We start from the raw sequence: 20,775 nt of genomic DNA, 5'->3' as shown, positions 1-20,775 counted from the left end.
GCTAGGTACCACAATTAGGAAAGAATATGAGAAAAAATAACTGCTTATGTAAAAGTTGTTAGAAATCAACAGTTTAGCTTCTACATTGTGACCTTTTATTGTTTTTCCCTTTGAGGAGATAGTTATAAGAATATATATCATATTGTTATATATTCTCTTTGTGAAGGTATAGGAATAATTTTAGTAACTTAAAGATAATTAATAAACAGGGTTTTCTGCTTATTATCCAAGGCACTTTACTGAATGCTTACCTAGATGTTACGGCTAGTGAAGACACTCTTAAAGATATGAGGAGTTGGGACTCTCCTTGAGAATAATCTAAGATATGAGCCAAAATATCTATAATAAAGAAAGGTTAGAAAACACCCAAAATCTTAATCATTATCAGTAACATTTACAGCATATTAACTTCCACTTAGAATGGTGTCAGTGTGCGCTCCTGCTACAAGCGTTACTTCCTGTACCAATATGGTGGACGGCAGAATTCCGGCTGGAAGTGTGTGCGGACTTCCTGCCCGCCATATTGGGGACGTAGTCTGCTTTTGCCTGAGAAATGGGCGCTATTTGGCCCAATATCTAGCCTATTATTGCTGTCTAAACAAAAGACTTCTAAAGTTCGGAATTACAGCTTCAAATTTCAAAAGAATATCTTCAATATTCTTAGTATTTCATAGAAGATTATAGCACAGAAACAGGACTCTTAGGAAACCATCTGTTCACTTTTTAAAGCATTCATAATGTTTGTAATATATCTGCTAAGTACAAATTACTCAGTGCCAAGAGTGCTTTAAAAAGTGAATGGCTAGTTTCCCACCAGTAGGAACAGCCAGCAAGCCTAGGGCACAAAAGAACATAGGAACAGGGGTAGGCCGTTCAGCTCCTCGAGCTGGTTCTGCCATTTAATTAGATCATGGCTGATCAGTACCTCAGCTCCATTTACCTGCTCTTGATCCAAATCTTTGATAATAAAAATCTGTCGATCTCAGACTTGAAAATTTCAAATTACCCAGCATCCACAGCCTTATGGGGGAGAGAATTCCACATTTCCACTACCTCGTGTGAAAATGTGCTTCTTGATTTCACTTCTCCATGGCCTCGCTCTAATTTTCAGAGTGTGCCCCCTTGTTCTGGATTCCCCACCATTGACAATAGCTTTTCTGTATCCATTCTATCAAATCCTTTTTATCATTTTAAACACCTTAATTAGATCACTCTTTAACCTTTTAAACTCAAGGGTATACAACCTGAGTTTATGCAACCTGTCCTCATAATTTAACCCTCAAGCCATTTTGGTAAATCTGTGCTGTACCTTCTCTAAGGTCAATATATCCTTCCTCTGGTGTTCCATGCCATTTATGGAAAAATAGGCAGCAAGTATGCAAAGGAAAGACCATTTATCTTGGCACTTCCGCAGATAACACAAAAATTTCTACTGCATTTCTCACAGGTCTGCCAGACCTGGGAGACCGTGTTGACCTGCTCCACCGTCTCCTTCAAGACAGCTTGAGCCTCTAGTCCATATCAGAAAATTGCAGGTGGACTTGCTTTCTAATCTTCAAACAGTGGGCTAGATTTTCCTGTTTCTGAGCATATTGGGTTATCTGGGCAAAGCACATAGAAGAAAATCAGGTGAGCAGGATTGCATGGCATGCAATGCTACCTGCCCAATTTTCCTCTTGAGGTGATCCACTATGCCTCGTGAGTTCTGAACTCTGTGAGGAAGTAATGTATGATCTCCAACTCTTAGCATTTCATTATTTCTCATGAGTAATGATAGTTTATTTTTCTTGACTGCTTATTTCATATGGGGCAGGGTCCAATGATCGGCTCACTACTATTTTTGAAACCGTACATTGCTCTGGACGACATAAGAGTGCTGTGATGTACTGTATATTTGTTTTTCAAGATGGAATTGATTATTTGTTAATGATGTAAGCATCACTTCTTGAGTTGGTCCACTTTTTTCAATCTTTTTGGTGTTCTGCTCTATGAGCCTTCATCCCTCACCTAAGGTTCTCAAAAATAAGAAGTATTAAAGGCAAATCGTGTCTAACAATCTTGAGCTCTTGAAATGACGAAGAGGGTTGATGAAGGTACTCCAGTTGAGTGTATATGTAGTTTCAAAAGGCATTTGATAGGGTGCCACATAATAGACTTGTTAGCAAAATTGAAGCCAACGGGATTAAAGGTTCAGTGGCAGCGTGGATATGAAATTGGCTAAGAGACAAAAGCAGAGAGTAGTGGTGAACAGTTGTTTTACAAACTGGAGGAAAGTATACAGTGGTGTCCCCCAGAGGTTGGTATTAGGGCACTGCTCTTTATGATATATATAAATGACCTGGACTTGGGTATAGAGGGCATAATTTCAAAGTTGGAAATGTAGTAAACAGTGAAGAGGATAGAAGCAGACTTCAGGAGGACTTATGAAATGGCAGACACGTGGCAGATGAAATTTAATGCAGAGAAGTGTGAAGTGATGCATTTTGGGAGGAAGAATGAGGAGAGGCAATATAAATTAAATGATACAATTTTAAAGGGGGTTCAGGAACAGAGAGATCTGGGGGTTCACATACTTAAATATTTGACGGTGGCAGGACAATTTGGTAAAGCTTTTAAAAAAGCATACGTGAGCCTTGGCTTTATAAATAGAGGCATAGAGTACAAAAGCAAGGAAGTTATGCTAAACCTTTATAAATCACTGGTTAGGCCTCAGCTGGATTATTGTGTCTAATTCTGGCACCACACTTTAGAAAAGATGTAAAGGCCTTGGAGAGGGTGCAGAGGATATTTACTGGAATGATAACAGGGATGAGGGACTTCAGCTATGTGGAGAGACTAGAGAAGCTGGGATTGTTCTCCTTAGAGCAGAGAAGGTTAAAGGGAGATTTAATAGAAAAGTTTATGTGCAGACATGTGTGGCAACAAATATTGTTAAATTTCCCATGGAATTATAACAAAATAAACTGTATCGCCAGCAGCACTGGAAATCCGAATGGCTGGTATTTTCCAGCCAGATACACTGCTATTACGTGAGGCTCTTGTTACTCAAAACATTATTTTAAAATAATTAAATGATCTCACCTGCCTTAGTTGTCTTATTAAAGCTAGGTCATTGTTTGCATAATTGAATTTGAAAATTGCTTAACATTCTAACTTAACAGGGATAATTCTATGAAATTGTGCTGCCATCATGGAGCTTTTGCTGATGGGATAGCATATTGGGAACTTGGACACGAGTATCCCATGATTTTCCATCCTTTAAATCTGAGCGTAGTTTGGTAAAATTGGTCCTAGCATTTCAGCGCTGGTGTATTTTGTACTCTACTTTTATTTGTAAAATTGTATCTTTTGCTATTTTTCCAAAAACCTTGGTTTTGTATCGAAGCCTTTCCTGTAGTCATTTTAATTGTTGCTGCATTGTAACTTGTACCTAGAAAAGTTAATGTTATTGTTATGTACCCAGGATGAGAAAAGGCAATAAGGACCACAGCAGCTCGTCCCATTTTTTGCTGGACCATTTTACTCCTGCTCCCCTTACCAAGAGCCAAAAAAACACACAGACCAATGGTCAATTTCAGGAATTCTCCATCAAAAAATCTTCTCTGACCTCTGAAAAGTAATCAGACATGCCCCAAGCAGTCCCAAATCCATTAGCTGCATAACGGAATTTTTTTTTTAACTTCCTTCTGCCATGATCACATTGTTTTTCAAAAATGCTTCAATTGCCTTCCTGAAGAACTTCAAGGAGTCAGTCCTTCCTACCACATGTATTTGGGTGGTCCCATTGCATTGTGTGATTTAGATGCGAATCATAGAATCATAGAAAATTTACGGCACAGAAGGAGGCCATTTGGCCCATCGTGTGTGCGCCGGCTGAAAATGAACCACCCAGCCTAATCCCACTTTCCAGCACTTGGTTATGGCACTTCAGGTGCCCATCCAGGTATTTTTTAAATGAGTTGAAGGTTTCTGCCTCCACCACCCTTTCAGGCAGTGGGTTCCAGACCCCTACCACCCTCTGGGGGAAACATTTTTTCCTCAGCTCCCCTCTAATCCTTCTACCAATCACTTTAAATCTATGCCCCCTGGTTATTGACCTTTCTGCTAAGGGAAACAGGTCCTTCCTATTCACTCTATCTAGGTCCCTCATAAGTTTATACACCTCAATTAAATCACCTCTCAGCCTCCTCGGTTCCAAAGAGAACAACTCCAGCCTATCCAATCTTTCCTCATAACTAAAATTCTCCAGTCCTGACAACATCCTTGTAAATCTCTTCTGTACCCTCCCTAGTGCAATTATATCCTTCCTGTAATGTGGTGACCAGAACTGTACACAGTACTCAAGCTGTGGCCTAACTAGTGCTCTATACAGTTCCAGCATAACCTCCCTAATCTTATGTGCTATGCCTCGGCTAATAAAGGAAAGTATTCCATATGCCTTCTTGACCACCTTATATACCTGTCCTGCCACCTTCAGGGATCTGTGGACATTCACTCCAATGTCCCTCACTTCTTCTACACTTTTCAGTATCCTCCCATTTATTGTGTACTCCCTTGCCTTGTTTGCCCTCCCCAAATGCATTACCTCACACTTCTTCGGATTGAATTCCATTTGCTACTTTTCTGCTGATCCTCTATTTCAATACCATATTCCTGCTCTCTCCCCATACGCCTTGATGCCTTTGTGTCTAGAAATCTATCTAGCTCCTTCTTAAATATATTCAGTGACTTGGCCTCCACAGCCTTCTGTGGTAGAGAATTCCACAGGTTCACCACCCTCTGAGTGAAGAAATTTCTCCTCATCTCAGTCCTAAATGTCCCACCCCGTATCCTGAGACTGTGACCCCTCCTTCTGGACCCCCCAGCCAGGGGAAACATCCTCCCTGCATCCAGTCTGTCTAGCCCTGTCAGAATTTTATAGGTTTCAATGAGATCCCCTCTCATTCTTCCAAACTCGAGTGAATACAGGCCGAGTCGACCCAATCTCTCCTCATATGACAGTCCTGCCATCCCAGGAATCAGTCTGGTGAACCTTCGCTGCACTCCCTCTATGGCAAGTATATCCTTTCTTAGGTAAGGAGACCAAAACTGCGCACAATACTCCAGGTGTGGTCTCACCAAGGCCCTGTATAATTGCAGTAAGACATCCTTGCTCCTGTACTCAAATCCTCTTGCAATGAAGGCCAACATACCATTTGCCTTCCTAACTGCTTGTTGCACCCGCATGTTTGCTTTCAGTGACCGGTGTACAAGGACACCCAGGTCCCTTTGTACATCAACATTTCCCAATCTATCACCATTTAAATAATATTCTGCCTTTCTGTTTTTCCTTCCGAAGTGGGTAACTTCACATTTATCCACATTATACTGCATCTGCCATGTATTTGCCCACTCACTCAACTTGTCTAAATCGCCTTGAAGCCTCTTTGCATCCTCCTCACAACTCACGATCCCACCTAGTTTTGTGTCGTCAGCAAACTTGGAAATATTACATTTGGTTCCCTCATCCAAATCATTGATATATATTGTGAATAGCTGAGGCCCAAGCACTGATCCCTGCGGTACCCCACTAGTCACCGCCTGACCCCAAAAAAGACCCATTTATTCCTACTCTCTGTTTCCTGATAAACCCAGCAACTACAGGCCAGTCAGTTTAACCTTAGTGGTGGGGAAACTTTTAGAAACAATAATCCAGGGCAAAATTAACAGTTCTTTGGACAAGTGTGGATTAATTAAGGGAAGCCAGCATGGATTTGTTAAAGGCAAATCATGTTTAACTAACCTGATTGAGTTTTTTGATGAGGTAACAGAGAGGGCTGATGAGGGCAATGTGGTTGATGTGATGTATATGGACTTCCAAAAGGCATTTGATAAAGTGTCACATAATAGGCTTATCAGCAAAATTGATGCCCATGGAAAAAAGGGGCAGTGGCAGCATGGATATGAAATTGGCTAAGTGATAGGAAACAGAGTGTAGTGGTGAACAGTTGTTTTTCGAACTAGAGGAAGGTATACAGTGGTGTTCCCCAGGGGTCGGTACAGGACCACTGCTTTTTTTGATATATATTAATGACTTGGACTTGAGTATACAGGGCATAATTTTCAAATTTGTAGATGACGCAAAACTTGGAAGTGTAGTGAACAGTGAGGATGATAGTTTTAGACTTCAAGAGGACATAGACAGGTTGGTGGAATGGGCGGACACGTGGCAGATGAAGTTTAACGCAGAGAAGTGCAAAGTGATACATTTTGGTAGGAAGAATGAGGAGAGGCAATATAAACTAAGGGCACAATTCTAAAGGGGGTGCAGGAATAGAGAGACCTAGTGGTATATTTGCACAGGTCGTTGAAGGTTGCAGGGCAGATTGAGAAAGCGGTTAAAAAGGCATACGGGATCCTGGGCTTTATAAATAGAGGCATAGTGTACAAAAACAAGGAGGTTATGATGAACCTTTATAAAACACTGATTTGGCCACAACTGGAGTATTGTGTCCAATTCTGAGCACTGCACTTTAGGAAGGATGTGAAGGCTTGGAGAGGGTGCAGAAAAGATTTACTGGAATGGTTCCAGGGATGAGGGACTTCAGTTACGTGGATAGACTGGAGAAGCTGGGGTTGTTCTCCTTAGAGCAGAGAAGGTTGAGAGGAGATTTGATAGAGGTGTTCAAAATCATGAGGGGTCTAGACAGAGTAGATAGAGAGAAACAGTTGCCATTGGTGGAAGGGTCGAGAACCAGAGGACCCAGATTTAAGGTGATTGGCAAAAGAACCAAAGGCGACATGAGGAAAAGCTTTTTTACACAGTGAGTGGTTATGATCTGAAATGCACTCCATGAAAGGGTGGTGGAGGCAGATTCAATCATGGCTTTCAAAGGGAATTGGATAAGTACTTGAAAGAAAAACAATTGCAGGTCTATGGGGAAAGGGTGGGGGAGTGGGACTAGCTGGATGCCCTTGCAGAAAGCCGTCACGGACTCGACGGGCCTAATGGCCTCCTTCTGTGCTGTAACCATTCTGTGATTCTATGATTCTAAGAGCCAGCATGATGGGCCAAATAGCCTCCTTCTATGCTGTAAACCTCTACTGTTCTATAAGGTGCTATTTTGCTTTATTGATGTCTGTATTGAATTCTACTAAATACTACGATGGATTTCACCACCAGTTTAGCAAATATTTTTCAGTGTTGGTACATTTACGGTACCTCATGCAAATTTCTTATTGTTAAAATGTTTGTGAACTGATTTTAATAATACTATCATCATACATAAACAAAAATGGTGGATAATCACATTTGTTGAAGTACACTTGAAGCTATGGAAAATCTGCAGCTTGACCACTGATAACCTGGTAACATTTCTGCGTGTCTTTCTATGATGCCGAAAATTACAACCTAATTTGCTTCTAGGCTTTAATTTAAGTTGCTATGTATTAATCTGCTATGAGGTGCACTAAAGTGGCTCAGAGTGACCTCCAACTGGTTTTCCATCTCTCCCTTTGAGGAAACCCTGGCTTCTGCTTGGAACCTTCCCACAGCAACATGGCTGAGATTTGAAACTTACTCACTGCCGTGATCAGATTTATTTTCATGAGTATTTGTAATTTAAAAACACTGCAGTATGAAATAATTTCAAAACAACCAGAAGCAGTAATGAACCACTGAATAGCTATTTTGGACATTTATGAATGGTTTGTACCTATACTTGGTAATGTGACAAAATAATAATTTATAGTCACAGGAGAGGTAGAGAGTGATTTTGTTGTCACTTCATAGGAAATAATAGTTTCATGTTAAATATTTATTTTCAGAGTTGTGTGGCCTTGGGAGCAGTAGGATTGAAAAATCTGCTGCCACTGTGATTTACTATGGCCTAACTAGAGTTAAAGACACCATAAATCAGGGGACTACATGCCTCACTTTACTTGACCCCTACCTCTGCCAAGTTGGAAAGAAAATCTAATCTTCTTTCTCCATAGAAAATTTTGCAACCTGTTATACACTTCCCAGGTATAAAAATGGGAGTGTATGATGGTCTACATTAAATGTATTGACTGGACAATACCCTGCACTCAAGTATCCATCAGGTGTGAACTTCAAGATGTAAATTTAAGTCATATATTCAGTGGTCATATTTCACGACTGGGCTTCTGATGACCTGAACATTGGCTTCAGAGAAATCAATAGATTGATATCCAAAGCTCAGATCAGAATTCAACTTTGGTGGTACTTTTTATCAAGAAAACACTGTGGTGTGAAATAATTTCAAAAGAGTATGCTATTGGAACTTTTCAATTATGTTTGGAGAACAGGTACCTTGCCTCATATTTCATTAGAGAGCCATTGTCATCATCCATAGAAAGAGAACAATTTCCATAATTGTTTCTTTCCATCTCACTTTTAAACTATGAGCCATATTTCTGAAATCAAATGGTTGCACTCCTGCTCCTTCTGGCTCAACAAGCAAACTAAACTAAAGCTTACCTTAAATGGCCTTTTCTGGTCCCAGGTCCTCTCCTGCTTCTTTCATCTGGTGGAAAAGCCACAATGGCTTTCCTGCGCAGGCCACAGTTAAAATTGTAGTCAGGGCCCAATGAAGTCATCATACCCTGATCTGCATATTTAAAGAAGGGCCCTGCCGGCTTCAAGTGGGTGGCTGTGCCACCTGCCTAGAAGAGCAGGTTAAAATTGAAGATGGCAGGATCCAGGTGGAACATCGATGGATAAGTCAGCCAACCAATTTTAACTGTCCACCTGCCTGTTTTCTGCCGAGAGGGTAGGGTTAAAATTGCCTCATAAGAGTTAGGGAATGTGGATGTTCCTTGGACTGGAGAAAAGTTGGAAATAGTGCACCCTGGAGTATGTGCTGGGTCCACTTTTGTTCTTGGTATACATTGAAGATTTGGATTTGCGTAAAGGGAACACAATCTCAAAATTTGCTGACAGCACAAAAGTACTTGGTTTGGCAAATGGTGAGGAGGACTGTAGAAGATTTCAGAAAGATATTGACAGATTAGAATAATGGACAGACAGGTGTTAGATACATTTTAATATGAATAAGTGTGAGGTCTGACATTTTGGGAGACAAAATAAGTAATGGGAGTATACACTTAATGAAATAACATTGAAAGCTGTGGATGAACAGCCTCCCGATATCCCCACCATCACAGAAGCCAGTCTTCAGCCAATTCGATTCACTCCACGTGATATCAAGAAACGGCTGAGTGCACTGGATACAGCAAAGGCTATGGGCCCCGACAACATTCCAGCTGTAGTGCTGAAGACTTGTGCTTCAGAACTAGCTGCACCTCTAGCCAAGCTGTTCCAGTACAGCTACAACACTGGCATCTACCCGACAATGTGGAAAATTGCCCAGGAATGTCCTGTCCACAAAAAGCAGGACAAATCCAATCCGGCCAATTACCACCCCATCAGTCTACTCTCAATCATCAGCAAAGTGATAGGAAGATGTCATCGACAGTGCTATCAAGCGGCACTTACTCACCAATAACCTGCTCACCGATGCTCAGTTTGGGTTCCGCCAGGACCACTCGGCTCCAGACCTCATTACAGCCTTGGTCCAAACATGGACAAAAGAGCTGAATTGCAGAGGTGAGGTGAGAGTGACTGCCCATGACATCAAGGAAGCATTTGACCGAGTGTGGCACCAAGGAGCCCTAGTAAAATTGAAGTCAATGGGAATCAAGAGAAAACTCTCCAGTGGCTGGAGTCATACCTAGCACACAGGAAGATGGTAGTGGTTGTTGGAGGCCAATCATCTCGGCCCCAGGGCATTGTTGCAGGAGTTCCTCAGGGCAGTGTCCTAGGCCCCACCATCTTCAGCTGCTTCATCAATGACCTTCCCTCCATCATAAGGTCAGAAATGGGGATGTTCACTGATGATTGCCCAGTGTTCAGTTCCATTCGCAACCCCTCAAATAATGAAGCAGTCCGAGCCCGCATGCAGCAAGACCTGGACAACATCAAGGCTTGGGCTCATAAGTGGCAAGTAACATTCGCGCCAGACAAGTGCCAGGCAATGACCATCTCCAACAAGAGAGAGTCTAACCACCTCCCCTTGACATTCAACGGCATTACCATCACCGAATCCCCCACCATCAACATCCTGGGGGTTACCATTGACCAGAAACTTAACTGGACTACCCATATAAATACTGTGGCTACAAGAGCAGGTCAGAGGCTGGGTATTCTGCGGCGAGTGACTCACCTCCTAACTCCCCAAAGCCTTTCCACCATCTACAAGGCACAAGTCAGGAGTGTGATGGAATACTCTCCACTTGCTTGGATGAGTGCAGCTCCAACAACACTCAAGAAGCTCGACACCATCCAGAACAAAGCAGCCTGCTTGATTGGCATCCCATCTACCACCCTAAACACTCACTCCCTTCACTACCGGCGCACAGTGGCTGCAGTGTGTACCATCCACAGGATGCACTGCAGCAACTCGCCAAGGTTTCTTCGACACACCTCCCAAACCCGTGACCTCTACCACCTAGAAGGACAAGAGCAGCAGGCACATGGGAACAACACCACCTGCACGTTCCCCTCCAAGTCAAACACCATCCCGACTTGGAAATATATCGCCGTTCCTTCATCGTCGCTGGGTCAAAATCCTGGAACTCCCTTCCTAACAGCACTGTGGGAGAACCTTCACCACACGGACTGCAGTGGTTCAAGAAGGCGGCTCACCATCACCTTCTCAAGGGCAATTAGGGATAGGCAATAAATGCCGGCCTCGCCAGCGACACATACATCCCATGAACGAATAAAAAAAAACATCTTAGGGGTCAAAAACATAATTCCACATGTACAGGTAGATAAAGTCAGAAAAAAAGCCATAATATTTTGAGTTTTATAAATTGGGACAATATTAAAGAAGTAATGATGAATTTAAACAAAATATTGGTTAAACCACATTTAGAATATGATGTACAGTTTTGGTTCCCCATGATAGAAAACACATTAAAGCCATAAAGAGCATTGCAGCATTAGATTCACCAGGATGAAGCCGAGGTTGGGAAACTATAGTTATGAGGAGACTTGAGATACTGGGACTATTTTGACTGGAGCAGAGAAGTTAAGAGAAAATTTAATAGAGGTTTTTCACATAATGAGTTTTTGTAGAGTAAATAGGGAAAGTTTATTTCCTATGATTGGAATGATGAGAGGTATCAATTTAAAATTATCATTAAGAAAGTGAGGAGAAAGTTTAGGAAAGGAAAATTGGGCAGAGTGTATAACTGGCAATCGATCTGCTACTGCCCATATTATGCCCTGACCTAAGTTGAAAGTTTCATCCAGTGTTCCATCATTACTGGGAGTTTTTTTCTCTAAATGATATGATATCAATTGCTGCACAACACCACTCTGCTAAGAATTGCTGAGGAAACTCTAGGTAAACCAGAATAACTAATACATCTTTACTAGAGACTTAATTCAAACAATTTCAGACTTTAACTTTTTGAAATGTTGATAAATAAAGAACCTGCACTTATATGATGCCTTTCATGACCTCAGCATGTCTAAAGCAGTTCATCGGCAATAAAGTATTTCGACGTTTAGTCACTTTTGCAACTTCGGGAAATGCAGCAGCGAATTTGCTCACAAGCTCCGGCAAACAGCAATGAGATAAAATTACTAGATAATCTGTTATTGAAGGTGGTGGGAGTTGAGGGATAGCTGTTGCCCAGGACACCAGGAGAACTTCCCTTATCTTCGAACAATACTGTGGCATTTTTTATGCCATCTAAGAGGGCAGACAGTACCTCGATTTAACATCACATCCGAAAGATGGCACCACCGACAGTGCAGCCAGCACTCCATTAGTGTTGCACTGAATTGTCAGCTTAAATTAGGCAAGATTAGTGCTCAAATTTTCGGAGTGGGGCATAAATATAGTCCCTTTCATGTCCTCAGGATGGACTGAAATGCTTCACAGCCAATGAGTTACTTTTAACGTGTAGTCACTGTTGCTTAGAAAACAAATGCAGCAACCAATTTGCACACAACAAGGTTCCACAAACAGCAATTAGATGTGACCAGTTGATCTGCTTTAGTGGTGTTGAGGAAAAATATATGAAGTATGTCAAAATGTACAATATTTTATCCAAGCCATCACACATAAAACTGGCAATATGCTGCACATTTTTGGTTCATACATGGGGCATAATGATCATGTCATCGTTATTGCCAGTACATTGAGAAATAACCTACAGTTAACGAGGTAACATAGGAACATGAATAGGCCATTCATCCCCTTGAGCCTAGACTCCCATAATCACTTTGGACCTTGACTGTTCCTAGCTTTTCACCATTTAAAAAATACTCGCATCTATCCTTTTTTGTTCCATTGAAATCTGCATTGCGATCCATCTGCCACATTTTTGCCCGCTCACTTAATCTATTAATGTCTCTTTATAATTTTATGCTCCCGTCTACATCACTTACTATGCCACCAATCTTTGTGTCATCGGCAAACTTGGATATATGGCTCTCTATTGTGTCATCTAAGTCATTAATAAATATAGTGAATAGTTGAGGCCCCAGCACAGACCCTTGTGGGACACCACTAGTCACTTTCTTCCACTTCGAGTACATACCCATTATCCCTACTCTTCTACTGCCTAACCAATCTCCTAACCAGGTCAATAATTTGCCTTCAATTCCATGAGCTTTAATTTTAGCTAACAGTCTCTTATGTGGAACCTTATCAAATGCCTTCTGGAAGTCCATATAAGCTACATCCATAGACATTCCCCTGTCTAGTACTTTAGTTACTGTTCAAAAAATTCAGTTAGGTTCGTTAGACTTCACCTACCCATTACAAATCCATGTTGGCTCTCTCTAATCACCTCAAATTTCTTTAAGTGCTCAGTCACACTGTCCTTAATTATAGTTTCCAATAACTTCCCCACAACAGATGTTAGACTAACAGATCTATAATTTCATGGTTTCTCTCTCTCACCTTTCTTAAATAATGGACTTACATTTGCAATTTTCCAATCTAAAGGGATAATTCCTGGATCGAGAGAGCTTTGGAGGATTATGGCTAAAGCAACTGCAATTTCCTCTCCTACTTCCTTTAAACCCTGGGGTGGAAACCATCAGGTCCTGGAGATTTGTCAGTCTTTAGTGCCATTATTTTTTCTAATACTGTTTTCTTGCTTACATTAACTTTAGTGAGTTCCAGTCCTTGATTCATTATTAGTTTCCCTGGAATGTCAGGTATATTATCCTCTTCCTCTACTGTGAAGACTGACACAAAGTAATTATTCAACAAGCTTGCTATTTCCTTATTTTCATTTGCAATATTACCCGCATCTGTTTTTAAAGGGCCCGCATTACCCTTGACTACCCTTTTCCTTTTAATATAATTGTAAAAATTTTTTGTGTTATTCTTAACATCCCTCACAAGTTTCTTTTTGTATTCCCTTTTTGTAGCACTTACTACCTTTTTTGTCTTCCTTTGCTGTTCTTTATATCTCTCCCAGCCCCCTGGATCTACACTATTCTTTGCACTTTTGTATGCTCTTTGCTTTAATTTTATGTTATCGCCCATCTCTTTTGCCAACTATGGCTGTTTTATTTGGCAAGTAGAGCATTTGCCCCTTAGGGGCATGTACTGGTCCTGTATTAAGCTGAATTCTTTTTTGAACACCTCCCACTGTTCATCTGTAGTTTTACACAATAACAGTTTTGACCAGTTTGCTGTCAGTCTCTGTTTCATCCCATTAAAGTTAGCCGTACCAAAATCTAGAATCTTAGTAACTGTTTTACGTTTCTCCTTTTCAAACCTAACCTTGAATTTGATCATATTACGATCACTGTTAAATAAATGTTCCTTTACTGTTAGATTATTAACTAAATGTGGCTCATTACTCATTTACTAAATCTGGTATGGCCTGCGCTCTTGTTGGTTCTAGAAAATATTGCTCCAGAAAACTATCTTGAATGCACTCAAGAAATTCACTACCTTTCTGACGAGCTACTCTGCTCTTCCCAATCAGTATGAAAATTAAAGTCTCCCATTAAAACAACTCTGCTTTTGCTACATGCCTCTCTAATCTCTGAAAATGTTGCATATGTTGTAAAATATATAGATCTCTATACGCTATAGACACTTTCCGTTTGTCGCATGATTATAGATTGAGAAACATTCTGGGAGGGTAATATTCCATGGAGTTATCCCACTCCTCTGCTGTAACTTCAGTAGGAACCCTGGATAAAAAGGCGTAAATGGCATTACATTCTTCTACGGTTTCGGTGGCTCTGCTGCCGAAGTTATGGCAGACAAGTGGGAGAACCCCCAGGGAAATTCATCCCCTAGGATTCATATACAGATCTTTCTGTAATTCTAATTTATGATATCCAGCATTAGTTAAAAAATGGTTATATAGGAAGATAATTTATGACAGTAAATAGAGAAGCAGTCTCATTCTTGATGTGAGTTATGGTGTTGATACAAAAAGACTGAGAACTGCCAAGTGCTGCAGGCATGAGTGAGGTTGTAAAGGTCTTTCATATGAGTAAAATGACATAGATCCTGGTGAAATAGTTGTTTATTCTGTATTCTATAGGTTTATTCTGCAACACCTGGTAGATCTTTAGGCATCTTTTGTAATGAACTCTAAAGAATGTTCATGCCACTTATACAATTATGTATTATATCACGTGTAGATTATTATTTTGCATTTTTACACATGTGAACTATTGATCTTCTGTGTAATGAAATGATCAATCATACTGAATACAAAGAATACTCAGAGAACTGACCCTGTTTCAGATTCTTTCATCTGTTATTTCAGCTATGGCCTGAATACATAAATAGATGTTAGCAAACTGATATTACCATGTTTTCACAACTGGCAACCCAGCCACATAATCCTACCTACTCCAGTATTCATGTCACAAATGTACTGATTAATTTCAGCATTTTCATAGTGTTAACAACTTTTTTTAAAAAAGCTAAATACGTGTTGGCTACTGTGGAAGCAGACCACTACCTACAAAGTATCATGAGTTACTGAGAAACAAGCATGTCATTATTAGTGAATTTGATTCTGAAACTAAAATTATCTAAATTGGGCTTGTTCAAATCAATTTTACATCATTCTATTTCTGCCAGTGTGCATTACCTTTCATTTTGCCATATTAAAATATCAGCCACCATTCCTTATCTATGTAATTTATTCTGATTCATTTAATATGATTATTCTCCTTCATTGATTACCTGACTGCACAGTTTGGTATAATCTGTCAATTTGACTATATTAGTAGTATTTTGTAAACCTATTGAGAAACCTAGGTGAAGATCCACCCCCTTGGGCCACAACACCCTAGGGGTGGGATGGGGCTGGGGGGTTGGGGGTCAGAAATACATAGATGTTAAACACAAACGAATTAAATGCACTCTAATTAAAAAGTGATCCTGCAGTTGTATGATTGAATTCTAACAAAGTATATTAACAATAATCTTGCCTATAGATTTTAAAGCATCCAAACTGCCTAATATTTATGTGTTATTTTTCCTTTCAGTGCTAGTAAAAGAAGGCGAAATCAGTTCTTTTGCAGGATACATTAAGTCTGGCTACTGCTACATTTTCAAAGACACAGAAGTTCTGGTGAAACTTCCTCTGGGAAAAGCGGTAAAAGCTTTTGTGAATTGTACCCTGTACCATGTATGGTCTAGTTCAATGAACTGCAGCTCATCATAATTGTCAAACTGCTGTCACTCACACTATGTGTAAATGAATGAAATGTGGCTCAATTAACATCCTCTCTGTACTTTACTGACACACTTGACTTGTATTTTTGCAACTTATTTTGTGGTTGCATGAAAATTATTTCTATATTTTTTTCTTTCAGTATTTTGGAATATGAAAGTGATTGAATGAAATCATATGCATGTAAATCCCAGTAGTTTACAAATGATTTGCCAAAAAAAATGGATACAAATGGACTTCTGCTTTCATTCCACCTGAGTTACGCTGGTCAAAAAAGCTGGTTGAGTGTCAGTATTCGTTCAACTGTTGATCCACCAGGGGTGAAGCCACTTTGTTCTTGTTTTCTTATGTAGAAGAGGTCCCAATCTGCTGAGAAACACATGAGCAAACCTATTTTCTGTGACAGAAAAAAGGTTGATGCCCCGATAGTTACCGCACTCAGCTCTGTTTCCTTTGCCCTTATAGGTCGGCAAAATAACCCCATGAAGCCAATCCTTAGAGATAATTTAGAATTCCTATACCCAGGCAAACAGATGGTATAGATAGTCAATCACTGCATCCCCACCAGCTCTAAGACATTCCATTGATATATCACAGCAGCCTGAAGACTTGCTCAGCTTATTACTTGTATTTGCTTTAGCGACTTCCTCTTGTGATGGAACAGGCACAATGCTTGAGTCAGGTACTGTCATGGAAGCTAGTTGGGACAGCACTACAGAAAGAGGGCGGGTGGATGTTTAAGTTGGCTGCTGAAGTATTCTGGTTCTGTTATTTTGGAGAGCATCCTTAGCTTCATCTATAATTTTATCAGCCCAGGCTCTTTGATCATTGCTTATTCCACACCTTCTCCGTGAGTTAAGTTCTCTGTACAGAGCCGCATTCCCTGAAAAGCAGACAGAACACCATCTTTCAATGATGTCTGGATGTCTGAAGAAAGCTGCTCCTTCTTGATCCAAGAGCCTCTTGGGCAGCATCACACAATGTACTCTTTGAAAAAAAGCCATTCATTTCTGACACTGTTCTGTGATAAGGTACTTGAAGATGCTGTTAAACCTGCTCAACACATTGCCCAATATGCAAAATTGACATTGAAGTCATCCAGTTTGTGGAGGTCAAACCTTCTTCCTGCTGCTTTCTTAGTTAGAGCTTTCTTCAGGTGTGGACGAATGGGCACCACTACAGGTCTGTAAAGTATTCAGAGTCAAATTATAAATTGGAAAACTCTGATTTGCCTGAGTGATTTCCACCTGGTCCCTACCAGAATGTGGACAATTACTTTCTTGGTAACTCCATCATTCGGGTAACAAGTCCAGCAATGAATATTCTTATGTTGGAACCAAGATCCTGTAATCCTGAGGTGGTAGTTGCAACAAATGCAAGGTGGTGGCCAGTTTTGTCTTTTGGGTCTGCATTCCCATGAGGCTCATGACAGCTTGTCACACTCCCAAACTGCATTAAAGTCACTAAAACAGATTTTCTCAATTTCCTCTCCAGATAATTGTGGAACTCATCTTTAATTGATTCATTAACCTCCTCAGTTGGTGCATCAGCAACCAGCACAATTATATGGCTGTGAATTAGACAGATCCTGGCTTTAAGCAGTCACTGTGATAGTGGAGTACAGTTTAATACTGTAGATCTGTATCTAAGCTACCCCTTCTGTTTTGGACTCATCCGAAGTACGAGATCATAGGTATGACATGTCGCCCACCTGCAGCTCTCTGGAGCCAGGCCGTCTGACCGCTTGTTGTCCAGCAAGCGAAATGCGAAGTCGCGATAGCTCTTTCGAAAGGAAAGACGCCGCACCAGAATTGTTCCTGGTGCAGTGTCTTTCTGTCTGTAGCCATATGAACATCTCTGGCCGGCAAGACATCAGAAGGTATGCTCCCTGGTGACCTTCATGATGGGCGATGTGGTATAGTGTCAGTAGATGACCGATCCATCAATTAAAGAGATTTCCCAGCCAACTTGCCAAGTTGACATGGTGCATCTACGATGATCAAGCATAGATACCCTAGAATGGTTACTTTTTTTTTTATTCGTTCATGGGATGTGGGCATCGCTGGCGAGGCTGGCATTTATTGCCCATCCCTAATTGCCCTTGAGAAGGTGGTGGTGAGCCACATTCTTGAACCGCTGCAGTCCGTGTGGTGAAGGTTCTCCCACAGTGCTGTTAGGAAGGGAGATCCAGGATTTTGACCCAGCGACGATGAAGGAACGGCGATATATTTCCAAGTCGGGATGGTGTGTGACTTGGAGGGGAACGTGCAGGTGGTGTTGTTCCCATGTGCCTGCTGCTCTTGTCCTTCTAGGTGGTAGAGGTCGCGAGTTTGGGAGGTGCTGTCGAAGAAGCCTTGGTGAATTGCTGCAGTGCATCCTGTGGATGGTACACATTGCAGCCACTGTGCGCCGGTGGTGAAGGGAGTGAATGTTTAGGCTGGTGGATGGGGTGCCAATCAAGCGGGCTGCTTTGTCCTGGATGTTGTCAAGCTTCTTGAGTGTTGTTGGAGCTGCACTCATCCAAGCAAGTGGAGAGCATTCCATCAGACTCCTGACTTGTGCCTTGTAGATGATGGAAAGGCTTTGGGGAGTCAGGAGGGGAGTCACTCGCCGCAGAATACCCAGCCTCTGACCTGCTCTTGTAGCCACAGTATTTATATGGGTGGTCCAGTTAAGTTTCTGGTCAATGGTGACACCCAGGATGTTGATGGTGGGGGATTCGGCGATGATAATGCCGTTGAACGTCAATGGGAGGTTGTTAGACTCTCTCTTGTTGGAGATGGTCATTGCCTGGCACTTGTCTGGTGCAAATGTTACTTGCCACTTATGAGCCCAAGCCTGGATGTTGTCCAGGTCTTGCTGCATGGGGGCTCGGACTGCTTCATTATTTGAGGGGTTGCGAATGGAACTGAACACTGGGCAATCATCAGTGAACATCCCCATTTCTGACCTTATGATGGAGGGAAGGTCATTGATGAAGCAGCTGAAGATGGTTGGGCCTAGAACACTGCCCTGAGGAACTCCTGCAGCAATGCCCTGGGGCTGAGATGATTGGCCTCCAACAACCACTGCCATCTTCCTTTGTGCTTGGTATGACTCCAGCCACTGGAGAGTTTTCCTCCTGATTCCCATTGACTTCAATTTTACTAGGGTTCCTTAGTGCCACACTCGGTCAAATGCTTCCTTGATGTCATGGGCAGTCACTCTCACCTCACCTCTGCAATTCAGCTCTTTTGTCCATGTTTGGACCAAGGCTGTAATGAGGTCTGGAGCCAAGTGGTCCTGGCGGAACCCAAACTGAGCATCGGTGAGCAGGTTATTGGTGAGTAAGTGCCGCTTGATAGCACTGTTGATGACACCTTCCATCACTTTGCTGATGATTGAGAGTAGACTTATGGGGCGGTAATTGGCCGGATTGGATTTGTCCTGCATTTTGTGGACAGGACATACCTGGGCAATTTTCCACATTGTCGGGTAGATGCCAGTGTTGTAGCTGTTCTGGAACAGCTTGGCTAGAGGCGCAGCTGGTTCTGGAGCACAAGTCTTCAGCACTACAGCCGGGATGTTGTCGGGGCCCATAGCCTTTGCTGTATCCCGTGCACTCAGCGGTTTCTTGATATCACGTGGAGTGAATCGAATTGGCTGAAGACCGGCTTCTGTGATGGTGGGGATATCGGGAGGAAGCCGAGATGGATCATCCACACGTCCAAAGTTCTAATGGGCCCATCCACCCCAGGTGTGAAACCAGAATTTTCCTTCTCCTATACATATTTTCCTGAGGAGGCTGAGTGAGCCGTGTCTGCTTCGGTTTACAATCAGAGCTTTCCCTCTCCTAGCTACAGTTGGTTCACAGAACCTTATTCTGTATTATGCAGTGCAACCCCTCTGGATTTCCCCAAGAAGGACTTCCCACATCCACTACCCAGGTGACACGCCTCTACACCTTTGTATCCCAGCTGATGTTCTGCGAGAGACTGCCTAAAGCCTGCCCCAAAAGAGACCTTTTTTAAGGAAAATCTAGGCCAATATCTCAGAAGTCAGAACAAAAATATTGAACTGGAGAATTCTGAGGGGAGGTGAGAAGAAATAGAGAGGCTGGAACCTAACTACGCTATTTAAAATGGCAGTGCTGCTTATTATACTCCTTAGCATAAGACTGTTATAACTCACCCTAGAAGCATGTGTTTGTTTGTTCCACTCCACTACAATTTTATTTCTGAATTTACAAATCAACTGGTATGCCATTCCCGTTGCATGAAAGTTTATATTAAAAAAATTCTGGACAAAATTGATGTTGCTTATAAATTCCCAACCAAATGTATGTGGGCTTGAATGGCACACTCCTGGCAAGACTGCAGAGAGTTCAGTGTGAGACCTGGGAATTATGCGGGAACCTGAATACTCTGGGTCCAGGTCTTTGCGCTGCGATTCAGGGAGCCCTTTATGGGGCAGAACTTTCAACTGTATCAAACAAACTTCCCTTCCGTCAGAGGGGGTGTTGCTTGTGGAGGGGAGTTTCAGGCCAGAGCTTCCTCACCCCAAGCCTGGCATCCATCAGGTAGCTGGTACTCCGGTTAATGGGGACATATTGGCCTCTCGTCTGATGGAAGTGGGGCCCACTTAGGGACTTGGCCAGAGCCTCTGAAGATTGTGTTGCATTTTTTTATTTCTTCGGCCTCCTTTCCTGGACAACAGGAAAAGTGGTCCAGCCATGGCTAACAAGAGAAATTAAAGATCGTATTAAATCAAAGGAAGAGGCATATAAAGTTGCCAGAAAAAGCAGTAAGCCTGAGGATTGAGAACATTTTAGAATTCAGCAAAGGAGGAACAAGAAATTGATAAAGAAAGGGAAAATAGAATGAGAGTAAACTAGCGAGAAACATAAAAACGGACTATAAAAACTTCTATAGGTATGTTAAAAGGAAAAGGCTGCGAAGGCAAATGTGGGTCCCACACAGACAGAGATGGGAGAATTTATAATGGGGAATAAGGAAATGGCAGAGAAATTAAACAAATACTTTGTGTCTGTCTTCATGG

General features: G+C 41.7%; 1 protein-coding gene across 1 annotated transcript in view; it reads left to right on the top strand.

Moving 5' to 3' along the window:
• The window catches only part of cnbd1 (cyclic nucleotide binding domain containing 1), a 155,544-nt gene that overhangs the window by 96,113 nt on the left and 38,656 nt on the right, over positions 1-20,775 (top strand). The window contains 1 exon segment of the mRNA XM_067975348.1: positions 15,551-15,660. Within this exon segment, the coding sequence (XP_067831449.1) occupies positions 15,551-15,660 (110 nt within the window).

This window comes from Heptranchias perlo, chromosome 3 (genome assembly GCF_035084215.1).
Source record: "Heptranchias perlo isolate sHepPer1 chromosome 3, sHepPer1.hap1, whole genome shotgun sequence".
Lineage (NCBI taxonomy): Eukaryota > Metazoa > Chordata > Chondrichthyes > Hexanchiformes > Hexanchidae > Heptranchias > Heptranchias perlo.
The sequence above is the reverse complement of the archived record's forward strand: the minus strand, read 5'-3'. Positions and strand labels throughout refer to the sequence as shown.